The following is a 13,279-nucleotide window of genomic DNA, read 5'->3' on the forward strand; positions in this document are numbered from 1 at the left end:
GTCTGGACCTGCCGAAGAAGCAAGAGACTTTTTCTTCCCTCTTTGTTTCCTGGTGCGCGAGGAGAGGGGATTAAGAGCGCTGCTTAAAGGAGCTCCAGAGACGGGCGCGAGCCGTGGATAACAGTGCAGACCCCAGAGACGAGCATGAGACGCTAAGGCTGCTGCTGCCGCCACAAAGAAGCCTGTGTGCGAGCACAGGTCACTCTCCACATCTCGCTTCCGGGGAGCCTGTGCAGCCCGCCACTGCCAGGGTCCCGGGATCCAGGGACAACTTCCCCGGGAGAATGCACGGCACGCCTCAGGCTGGTGCAACGTCATGCCGGCCTCTGCCGCCGCAGGCTCGCCCCACACTCCGTACCCCTCCTTCCCCCCGGCCTGAGTGAGCCAGAGCCCCCGAATCAGCGGGTCCTTTAACCTCGTCCGGTCTGAGCGAAGAACAGACGCCCTCTGGCGACCTACACGCAGAGGCAGGGACAAATCCAAAGCTGAACCCCGGGAGCTGTGCGAACAAAGAAGAGAAAGGGAAATCTCTCCCAGCAGCCTCAGGAGCAGCAGATTAAATCTCCACAATCAACTTGATGTACCCTGCATCTGTGGAATACCTGAATAGACAACGAATCATCCCAAATTGAGGAGGTGGACTCTGAGAGCAAGATTTATTATTTTTTCCCCTTTTCCTCTTTTTGTGAGTGTGTATGTGTATGCTTGTGAGATTTTGTCTGTATAGCTTTGCTTTCACCATTTGTCATAGGGTTCTATCCATCTGTTTTTGTTTTTACTTTTAAAAAAATTTTTTTCTTAATAACTATTTTTTTATCTTAATAACTATTTTATTTTACCTTATTTTATTTTATCTCCCTTCCTTCCTCCCTCCCTCCCTCCCTTCCTCCCTCCCTTCCTCCCTCCCTCCCTCCCTTCCTCCCTCCCTCCCTCCCTCCCTTCCTTTCTTTCTTTCTACTTTTTCTCCCTTTTATTCTAAGCCGTGTGGATGAAAGGCTTTTGGTGCTGCAACCAGGAGTCAGTGCTGTGCCTCTGAGGTGGGAGAGCCAACTTCAGGACACTGGTCCACAAGAGACCTCCCAGCTCCACGTAATATCAAACGGCAAAAATCTCCCAGAGATCTCCATCTCAACACCAACACCCAGCTTCACTCAACGACCAGCAAGCTACAGTGCTGGACACCCTATGCCAAACAACTAGCAAGACAGGAACACAACCCCACCCATTGCAGAGAGGCTGCCTAAAATCATAATAAGTCCACAGACACCCCAAAACACACCACCAGACGTGGACCTGCCCACCAGAAAGACAAGATCCAGCCTCATCCACCAGAACACAGGCGCTAGTCCCCTCCACCAGGAAGCCTACACAACCCACTGAACCACCTTTAGCCACTGGGGACAGACACCAAAAATAACGGAAACTACGAACCTGCAGCCTCCAAAAAGGAGACCCCAAACACAGTAAGATAAGCAAAATGAGAAGACAGAAAAACACACAGCAGATGAAGGAGCAAGATAAAAACCCACCAGACCTAACAAATGAAGAGGAAATAGGCAGTCTACCTGAAAAAGAATTCAGAATAATGATAGTAAAGATGATCCAAAGTCTTGGAAATAGAATAGAGAAAATGCAAGAAACATTTAGCAATGACCTAGAAGAACTAAAGATGAAACAAGCAATGATGAACAACACAATAAATGAAATTAAAAATACTCAAGAAGGGATCAATAGCAGAATAACTGAGGCAGAAGAACGGATAAGTGACCTGGAAGATAAAATAGTGGAAATAACTACTGCAGAGCAGAATAAAGAAAAAAGAATGAAAAGAACTGAGGACAGTCTCAGAGACCTCTGGGACAACATTAAATGCACCAACATTCGAATTATAGGGGTTCCAGAAGAAGAAGAGAAAAAGAAAGGGACTGAGAAAATATTTGAAGAGATTATAGTTGAAAACTTCCCTAATATGGGAAAGGAAATAGTTAATCAAGTCCAGGAAGCACAGAGAGTCCCATACAGGATAAATCCAAGGAGAAACACGCCAAGACACATATTAATCAAACTGTCAAAAATTAAATACAAAGAAAACATATTAAAAGCAGCAAGGGAAAAACAACAAATAACACACAAGGGAATCCCCATAAGGTTAACAGCTGATCTTTCAGCAGAAACTCTGCAAGCCAGAAGGGACTGGCAGGACATATTTAAAGTGATGAAGGAGAAAAACCTACAACAAGATTACTCTACCCAGCAAGGATCTCATTCAGATTTGATGGAAAGGTTAAAACCTTTACAGACAAGCAAAAGCTGAGAGAGTTCAGCACCACCACACCAGCTTTACAACAAAGGCTAAAGGATCTTCTCTAAGCAAGAAACACAAGAGAAGGAAAAGACCTACAATAACAAACCCAAAACAATTAAGAAAATGGGAATAGGAACATACATATCGATAACTACCTTAAATGTAAATGGATTAAATGCTCCCACCAAAAGACACAGACTGGCTGAATGGATACAAAAACAAGACCCATATATATGCTGTCTACAAGAGACCCACTTCAGACCTAGAGACACATACAGACTGAAAGTGAGCAGATGGATAAAGATATTCCATGTAAATGGAAACCAAAAGAAAGTTGGAGTAGCAATTCTCATATCAGATAAAATAGACTTTAAAATAAAGACTATTAGAAGAGACAAAGAAGGACACTACATAATGATCAAGGGATCGATCCAAGAAGAAGATATAATAACTGTAAATATTTATGCACCCAACATAGGAGCATCTCAATACTTAAGGCAAATACTAACAGCCATAAAACGGGAAATCGACTGTAACACATTCATAGTAGGGGACTTTAACACCCCACTTTCACCAATGGACAGATCATCCAAAATGAAAATAGATTAAGGAAACACAAGCTTTAAATGATACATTAAACAATATGGACTTAATTGATATTTATAGAACATTCCATCCAAAAACAACAGAAAACACATTTTTCTCAAGTGCTCATGGAACATTCTCCAGGATAGATCATATCTTGGGTCACAAATCAAGCCTTGGTAAATTTAAGAAAATTGAAATTGTATCAAGTATCTTTTCTGACCACACGCTAGATATCAATTACAGGAAAAGATCTGTAAAAAATACAAACACATGGAGGCTAAACAATACACTATTTAATAATGAAGTGATCACTGAAGAAATCAAAGAGGAAATCAAAAAATACCTAGAAACAAATAACAATGGAGACATGACGACCCAAAACCTATAGGATGCAGCAAAAGCAGTTCTAAGAGGAAGTTTATAGCCATACAATCCTACCTTAAGAAACAGGAAACATCTCGAATAAACAACCTAACCTTGCACCTAAAGCAATCAGAGAAAGAAGAACAAAAAAACCCCAAAGTTAGCAGAAAGAAAGAAATCATAAAGATCAGATCAGAAATAAATGAAAAAGAAATGAAGGAAACGACAGCAAAGATCAATAAAACTAAAAGCTGGTTCTTTGAGAAGATAAACAAAATTGATAAACCATTAGCCAGACTCATCAAGAAAAAAAGGGAGAAGACTCAAATCAATAGAATTAGAAATGAAAAAGAAGTAACAACTGACACTGCAGAAATACAAAAGATCATGAGAGGTTACTACAAGCAACTCTATGCCAATAAAATGGACAACCTGGAAGAAATGGACAAATTCTTAGAAACGCACAACCTGCCAAGACTGAATCAGGAAGAAATAGAAAATACGAACAGACCAATCATAAGCACTGAAATTGAAACTGTGATTAAAAATCTTCCAACAAACAAAAGCCCGGGACCAGACGGCTTCACAGATGAATTCTATCAAACATTTAGAGAAGAGCTAACACCTATCCTTCGCAAACTCTTCCAAAATATAACAGAGGGAGGAACACTCCCAAACTCATTCTACGAGGCCACCCTCACCCTGACACCAAAACCAGACAAGGATGTCACAAAGAAAGAAAACCACAGGCCAGTATCACTGATGAACATAGATGCAAAAATCCTCTCAACAAAATACTAGCAAACAGAATCCAAAAGCACATTAAAAGGATCATACACCATGATCAAGTGGGGTTTGTTCCAGGAATGCAAGGATTCTTCAATATACGCAAATCCATCAATGTGATACACCATATTAACAAACTGAAGGAGAAAAACCATATGGTCATCTCAACAGATGCAGAGAAAGCTTTCAACAAAATTCAACACCTATTTATGATAAAAACCCTCCAGAAAGTAGGCATAGAGGGAACTTTCCTCAACGTAATAAAGGCCATATAGGACAAACACACAGCCAACATCATCCTCAATGGTGAAAAACTGAAAGCATTTCCACTAAGATCAGGAACAAGACAAGGTTGCCCACTCTCACCACTATTATTCAACACAGCTTTGGAAGTTTTAGCCACAGCAATCAGAGAAGAAAAGGAAATAAAAGGAACCCAAATCGGAAAAGAAGAAGTAAAGCTGTCACTGTTTGCAGATGACATGATACTATACATAGAGAATCCTAAAGATGCTACCAGAAAACTACTAGAGCTAATCAATGAATTTGGTAAAGTAGCAGGATACAAAATTAATGCACAGAAATCTCTGGCATTCCTATACACTAATGATGAAAAATATGAAAGTGAAATCAAGAAAACACTCCCATTTAGCACTGCAACAAAAAGAATAAAATATCTAGGAATAAACCTACCTAAGGAGACAAAAGACCTGTACGCAGAAAATTATAAGACACTGATGAAAGAAATTAAAGATGATACAAATAGATGGAGAGATATACCATGTTCTTGGATTGGAAGAATCAACATTGTGAAAATGAGTATACTACCCAAAGCAATCTACAGATTCAATGCAATCCCTATTCAAACTACCACTGGCATTTTTCAGAGAACTAGAACAAAAAATTTCACAATTTGTATGGAAACACAAAAGACCCCGAATAGCCAAAGCAATCTTGAGAACGAAAAACGGAGCTGCAGGAATCAGGCTCCCTGACTTCAGACTATGCTACAAAGCTACAGTAATCAAGACAGTATGGTACTAGCACAAAAAACAGAAATATAGATCAATGGAACAGGATAGAAAGCCCAGAGATAAACCCACACACATATGGTCATCTTATCTTTGACAAAGGAGGCAGGAATGTACAGTGGAGAAAGGACAGCCTCTTCAATAAGTGGTGCTGGGAAAACTGGACAGGTACATGTAAAAGTATGAGATTAGATCACTCCCTAACACCATACACAAAAATAAGCTCAAAATGGATTAAAGACCTAAATGTAAGGCCAGAAACTATCAAACTCTTAGAGGAAAACATAGGCAGAACACTCTATGACATAAATCACAGCAAGATCCTTTTTGACCCACCTCCTAGAGAAATGGAAATAAAAATAGACAAATGGGACCTAATGAAACTTCAAAGCTTTTGCACAGCAAAGGAAACCATAAATAAGACCAAAAGACAACCATCAGAATGGGAGAAAATATTTGCAAATGAAGCAACTGACAAAGGATTAATCTCCAAAATTTACAAGCAGCTCATGCAGCTCAATAACAAAAAAACAAACAACCCAATCCAAAAATGGCAGAAGACCTAAGTAGACATTTCTCCAAAGAAGATATACAGACTGCCAACAAACACATGAAAGAATGCTCAACATCATTAATCATTAGAGAAATGCAAATCAAAACTACAATGAGCTATCATCTTACACCCGTCAGAATGGCCATCATCAAAAAATCTAGAAACAATAAATGCTGGAGAGGGTGTGGAGAAAACGGAACACTCTTGCACTGCTGGTGGGAATGTGAATTGGTACAGCCACTATGGAGAACAGTATGGAGGTTCCTTAAAAAACTACAAATAGAACTACCATATGACCCAGCAATGCCACTACTGGGCATATACCCTGAGAAAACCATAATTCAAAAAGGGTCACGTACCAAAATGTTCATTGCAGCTGTATTTACAATAGCCAGGAGATGGAAACAACCTAAGTGTCCATCATCGGATGAATGGATAAAGAAGATGTGGCACATATATACAATGGAATATTAGTCGGCCATAGAAAGAAACGAAATTGAGCTATTTGTAATGAGGTGGATGGACCTACAGTCTGTCATACAGAGTGAAGTAAGTCAGAAAGAGAAAGACAAATACCGTATGCTAACACATATATATGGAATTTAAGAAAGAAAAAAAAGTCATGAAGAACCTAGGGGTAAGACAGGAATAAAGACACAGACCTACTAGAGAATGGACTTGAGGATATGGGGAGGGGGAAGGGTAAGCTGTGACAAAGTGAGAGAGTCACATGGACATATATACACTACCAAATGTAAAATAGATAGCTAGTGGGAAGCAGCTGCATACCACAGGGAGATCAGCTCGGTGCTTTGTGACCACCTAGAAGGGTGGGATAAGGAGGGTGGGAGGGAGGGAGACGCAAGAGGGAAGAGAGATGGGAACATATGTATAACTGATTCACTTTGTTATAAAGCAGAAACTAACACACCATTGTAAAGCAATTATACTCCAATAAAGGTGTAAAAAGAAAAAAAAAGTGAAGACTCCAATGCTGGCCTTGAAAAATTCATTTATTCTCTAGCCCCAGGTGAGTACTGGCTTATGCTGGATGTGTTTTTTTAAAAAAAAAAAAAAAAAAAAAAAGCCTTGTTTTGGTTCATTTAATTACCATGGGCTCTCTGTGGGGTTGATGAAGTGTTGGACAAAAATTAGTAACCTTTGAGTACTTATTCATTCAATCAAAAGACAGGTACACTATTCTGTACCAGACCCTGTGTGAGGAGAGCTGGGCATATAATGACCTAATTCCTACTGGATAAAATGTGGATTACTAATAGACATGTTCATGTACAGGTCTCCAGAATCACAGTGACACCCTAAATAACAAAGCATTTATCGAGGCAAACACTTTTGAGGTATTTCACCAGCTCAGCATCACCAACCATCAGCAGCTACTAGACCAGACGACAGGAAGATTCCTAACCCAAGCTGAGGTGATCAGACTCCCTCTCCTGGAAATCTGAATTGGAGCTGAAAGACACAACTTTGGTCTGTGAAAAACTGGAACTACACCATGAAACACAGGAAATATAGGGCTGCTGTACTCTACCACACAGATGAAGAATCAGGAAAAGCTGGTCTGAGGAGGAGAGAAGAAAGTCTGAGCCTCAAGGGCTTCCCAGACTGGGTACAGTCCCTTCCAGACACCTGGCAGTATTCTTGCCTTTGGGCTCCACAAAACACTCCTGAAGTCTTATACAACACAGAATTATTTTTGGCTTAGACTGAATGGCTTGAACAAGTTTCCCACTGTTACTCACTACCAGAGAGTCCTAACAAACACAAATACCAAGCATTGCTGATTTTGACACTGCCATATCCTAAGGCATGAAGCAGGACTCTCCTTTCTCAAACCTGGACTCGTGAGGAGTCACAGAAAGAGCCCTATCTCTCTCTTTCCTCTCCTCTTCAATAGCCGAAGAATGCAGCTTCACAGAAGGTTAGGTTCCCTAACTCACCCCTTATCCCATCTGTTTAGTGCTCTAAATGATGACCAGGTTCCCAAGCTTGACCACAGAAGACTACAGAACTCCAAACTTCCAAAACGCAGTACATTTCTAAGAAAGTGTGATTTTTAAAAGGACTGAAAACAAACAATAAAATTGTTTCTAAAAATACACATATAATAGTGTTTCCAAAAAGGTGGAGCAGAAATACTTTTCACTAATCCTTGCACTAAATACAAAAATATCCTTCAGGAATGAAGAAGAAATCAAAACACTCTAAGATGAAGGAAAACAAAGAGAATGTGCTGCCAGAGTGTCTAAAGGGAGTTCTCTAAGCAAAAAGTAAACAAAAAAGAAGGAACCCTGGAACAACAGGAAGAAAGAAAAACAGACATGATAACTTGCAAAGAAAATCCCAAGCAACCTACCCAGAAAACTCCTAGAACTATTTAGTTCAGCAAGATCAGAGGATACAAGATAGAAATATAAAAACCAATTATTTCTACATACTAACAGTGAACATATGGACACCCAAAATAAAAATATAGTTGCAATTACAATAGCTAAAAAAAAGAAAAAAATGGGTGTAAATCTAAGAAAACATGTACAGGATCTATATGCTAAAAACTGCTAAAAGAAATCAAAGATCTAAATAAAGGAAGATATACTGTGCTCTAAAAAACAAAAAACAAAACAAAAAATATATATATATACATACACACATACATACACACATAGCCTCACCCCCTCCACCAGCACCAGCTGGGTACAACCCACAAAGGTCTTGTTGACTTTTGTTGCTTCTTCTCGGAAGACAGTGATAAGTTCCTCCAAACGCCTTAATTTTACCTCTTCTGGGATATCATCCTTCAGCCTGTGATATGCCCGTGTCTTCTATAAAAAAAAAAAAAAAAAAAAAAGAGATGGAGGTCACCACGGACTTGTAGAATCCGTTCTTCAAACACGGAGGCAGACATGCTCATCCAATTTGCAATTTACAGACACATGTATAGGAACACAAGCCACACCACAAGGGTTCTCTAACTCTTGGGCCTTCTAAGAGAAAAAGGTAACTATACAGTGGAGGCACGTTTTTACAAGGGTTAAATTCTAAATTTAGCACATGAAAATCATAGACTCAAAATTGTTCTTGATATTTTTATAGGACACAGACACTAAATAATTCATATACCAGGTTACTCAGCAGCAGTGTTTATAAAGACACAAGATGCAAAGCATAGTAAATGTTTATCAATAGGGAACCAGTAGGGTCTTCCCTGGTGGTGCAGTGAGTAAGACTCTGTGCTCCCAATTCAGGGGGCCCAGGTTCAATCCCTGGTCAGGGAACTAGATCCCACATGCATGCCGCAACAAAGAGTCTGCATGGTGCAACTAAGAAGTCTGCATGCTGCAACTAAAAGATCCCACATGCCACAACTAAAGATCCCAGGTGCCGCAACTAAGACCCGGTGCAGCCAAATAAATAAATAAATTTTTTTAATTTATTTTAAAAAATAGGTAACCAGTAAAACAAATTATGGTTTATCTACACAATGGAATATTACACAGCTGTGACAAAGAATGAGATAGCTACGTATACAGATATGATTGCTCTCCAAAATATACTCTGAACAGAAATAAGCAAGGCACAGATCAACATGTATAATAACTTTGATGTAGAAAGTATACAAATAAATATATTTATAAATACATGAAATGTCTCTGGAAGGTTAAAGAAGTAGTTGCTAAAAGCAGTTGCCTTCAGGGAAGGAACTGAAAAACTAGGCAACCCAGGAAGAAAAAACAACTGCTTTGCACTGCATACTATTTTGACCTTTTGAATTTTATACCACACTCAGGTTTTACCCAGTCAAAAAAAAAAAAGAAAAGAAAATGTATCCTTGAAAACCTTTTAAATCATCCAAAATCATACTGTACATACATGTTTATATATATAAACACACACACTTTATATATATCTTTAGGTACGCAGCTCATAATGGAGTTGGAGAACCACTGAGCTAGACAAAAGTGGAAAGTCTATACACCAAAGTCTAGACATTCAAACCAATCTGCCTTTAAGAGAACTACCACATCCAGAGGGAAATGAAGAATGGGTAGAGAATTCTAAAACAGAATTCTCTTACAGGATTTACTCTATTCTGTCTTATTAACAACTAACCTCTACTGTGCACTTAACTATTATAAAACACTATTTTAAGTGCTTTATATATATTATCTTAAATCTCAAAATAACCTGATGAGGTTGGTATTTATGTTATCCCTTTTCACAGATGAAGAAAGCAGAAACTTTTCCCAAGGTCACACATTATTAAATGGGAAAGGCACAACGTGAGTGCTTGTTCTCATCCACTATGCTACTCGATTAAGCCTCTAGGACCTTAACCCTAATCTAGGAATTAGACTCCAAGTAAACACTCATATTCAATGCCCATAGGATATGCTTCCACCTCACACTGAAAACTCACTTCCCAACTCTAGCATTAAAAAGAATTTCTCGGGCTTCCCTGGTGGCGCAGTGGTTGAGAGTCCCCCTGCCGATGCAGGGGACACGGGTTCGTGCCCCGGTCTGGGAAGATCCCACATGCCGCAGAGCGGCTGGGCCCATGAGCCATGGCCACTGAGCCTGCGCGTCCAGAGCCTGTGCTCCGCAATGGGAGAGGCCACAACAGTGAGAGGTCCGCGTACCGAGAAAAAAAAAAAAAAAAAGGCTGAGGATGGCTAGGAGGGCAACAAGGAGCCTCTGTAAAACAAATCACATCTGTTGGCCAAAAAAGAAGTTCTGCATATTAATAAAAGATTTTCGGTTTCTTTTAAAGAGAACAGTGCCCCTCCCTCCACTTTCAAATTCTGAACAACCTAAACATCATTTTAAATATTCTAATGAAGAGGAATATTAGTACAATTGTTTTTCATCTCAAATTGCTGAACTATATAAAAGGGTAGACAGGTTTATTAGAAAAAATAAAGAAATGAATGGTAAGATCCTTGTGGTTTCTCAAGGACAGCCTCGCTGCCACTTTCTTTTCTTCCCAGCTGTCCACAATCGACCAGAAACTGGTCGGGAATGATGTCAGTCTCAGCATAGAAGGAGCTCCTCCCCCAGCCCAGGGCTCACCTGTCTCATGCTATAGGCAAAGAGGAAGCCCATGTTGTACTGAACTTCCTGAAGCAAAGACACTGTCTGGAGGTGATCTTCCTCCGTCTCACCACAAAAGCCAGCAATGAAATCGCTGCTGAGGCTCACACCTGTGACACACAACAAAAGACAGCATGTCACTGCTGCTTACCTTCAAGAGAAGCCTTTGGTACCTGTGGATTACGGAGGGAAGGATAGAGACTGTAAGGCCTTCCCTGGAGCTAGCCAACCCGTGTGCAAGTAAAACGGAACAGTTATTATAGAGCAAGGAGGTGAAGGCCTGCTCATCAACAAGGTTCCATGCCAGAGCCTGGCTTCTCAGTCTACATTCCCCTCAGTGCTAGAAAAGATATTTTTCACTACAAATATTGGATTTAAGGACACAGTAGGAGTCCGTATTTTCAAATTTGTCCTGCTTTAACTTTTTTTTTAATTTAATTTTTATCTTATATTGGGGTATATTTGATTTACAATGTTGTGTCAGTTTCAGGTGCACAGCAAAGTGATTCAGTTTTACACATACATATATCCATTCTTTTTCAGATTCTTTTCCCATATATTTAGGTTATTACAGAATATTGAGTTCCCTGTGCTATACAGTAGGTCCATGTTGATTATCTATTTTATGAATTCCACTTATAATTGACATCATATGTTATTTGTCTTTGTCTGACTTACTGCACTTAGTATGATAAACTCTTGGTCCATCCACAGTGCTGCAAATGGCATTATTTCATTCTTTTTTATGGCTAAGTAATATTCCATTGTATATATGTACCACACCTTCTTTATCCATTCCTGTCGATGGACATTTAGGTTGCTTCCATCTCTTGGATACTGTAAATAATGCTGCAATTAACACTGGGGTGCATGCATCTTTTCGAATTATGGTTTTCTTGGGATATATGCCCAGGAGTAAGATTACTGGATCATATGGAAGCTCTATATATAGTTTTTTAAGGAACATCCAAACTGGTTGTACCAATATGGAGGTTGTCTCCATAGTGGTTGTCTCCATATGGCTGTCTCCACAGTAGCTGTACCAATTTACATTATCATCAACAGTGTAGGAGGGCTCCCTTTTCTCCACACTCTCTCCAGCATTTATTGTCGGAAGATTTTTTGATGATGGCCATTCTGACCAGTGTAAGGTGATACCTTATTGTAGTTTTGATTTGCATTTCTCTGACAATTAGCAATGTTGAGCAGCTTTTCATGTGCTCTTTGGCCATCTGTATGTCTTCTATGGAGAAATGTCTATTTAAGTCTTCTGCCCATTTTTGGATTGGGCTGTTTGTTTTTTGATACTAAGCTGCATGAGCTGTTTGTCTATCTTGGAGATTAATCCCTTGTCGGTCGCTTCGTTTGCAAATATTTTCTCCCATTCTGTGGCTTGTCTTTTCGTTTACGGTTTCCTTTGCTGTACAAAAGCTTTTTAAGTTGAATTAGCTCCCGTTTGTTTATTTTTGTTTTTATCTTCATTACTTTAGGAAGTGGATCCAAAAAAGATATTGCTGCAGGAATTCCCTGGTGGTCCAGTGGTTAGGACTTGGCGCTTTCACTGCCATAGCCTGGGTTCAATCCTTGGTTGGGGAACCAAGATCTCTCAAGCCATGTGGCATGGCCAAAAAAAAGATACTGCTGCCATGTATGTCAAAGAGTGTCCTGCCTATGTTTTCCTCTAAAAGTTTTATAGTATCCAGTCTTACATTTGGGTCTTTAATCCATTTTGAGTTTATTTTTGTGTATGGTGTTAGAGAATGTTCTAATTTCATTATTTTACATGTAGCTGTCCAGTTTTCCCAGCACCACTTACTGAAGAGACTGTCTTTTCTCCACTGTATATTCTTACCTCCTTTGTCATAGATTAATTGACCATAGATGTGTGCATTTATTTCTGGGCTTTCTATCCTGTTCCAATGATCTATATTTCTGTTTTTGTGCCAGTACCATACTGTTTTGATGACTGTAAGTTTGTAGTATAGTCTGAAGTCAGGGAGCTTGATTTCTCCAGCTCCATTTTTCTTTCTCAGGATTGCTTTGGCTATTCGGCATCTTTTATGTTTCCATATAAATTTTAAAATTGCTTGTTCTAGTTCAGAGAAAAACGCCATTGGTAATTTGATAGGGATTGCACTGAATCTGTAGATTGCCTTGGGTAGTATAATCATTTTGACAATATTGATTCTTCCAATCCAAGAACGTGGTATATCTTTCCATCTGTTTGTGTCATCTTCAATTTCTTTGATCTTATAGTTTCTTAACTTTCATCTTATAGTGTTTTATAGTTTTCAGAGTACAGGTCTTTTGCCCCTTAGGTAGGTTTATTTCTAGGTATTTTATTCTTTTTGATGCAATGGTAAATGGGATTGTTTAATTTCTCTTTCTGATCTTTTGTTGCTAGTGTATAGAAATGCAACAGATTTCTGTACATTAATTTTGTACCCAGCAACTTTACCACATTCATTGATGAGCTCTAGTAGTTTTCTGGTAGCATCTTTAGGATTTTTTGTGTATAGCATCATGTCATCTGCAAACAGTGAC

General features: G+C 39.3%; 1 protein-coding gene across 4 annotated transcripts in view; it reads right to left on the reverse strand.

Annotated features, from left to right (window-relative positions):
• CDK5RAP1 (CDK5RAP1 mitochondrial tRNA methylthiotransferase) overlaps positions 1-13,279 on the reverse strand; it is a 64,263-nt gene that overhangs the window by 29,286 nt on the left and 21,698 nt on the right. For all 4 annotated transcript variants that reach the window (XR_014297675.1, XM_082669974.1, XM_082669975.1 and 1 more), the window contains 2 exons: positions 10,715-10,845; positions 8,320-8,469 (listed from right to left, as the gene is read on the reverse strand). Coding sequence is in view for 3 of the 4 variants with exons in the window: in XM_082669974.1 (XP_082526100.1) it covers positions 8,320-8,469; positions 10,715-10,845 (281 nt within the window). In the remaining variant the exon portion in view is untranslated. The remainder of the gene's footprint in view (positions 1-8,319; positions 8,470-10,714; positions 10,846-13,279) is intronic.

The sequence above is a fragment of the Grampus griseus genome (assembly GCF_964374135.1).
Source record: "Grampus griseus genome assembly, chromosome: 14".
In the NCBI taxonomy this organism is placed as follows: Eukaryota; Metazoa; Chordata; class Mammalia; order Artiodactyla; family Delphinidae; genus Grampus; species Grampus griseus.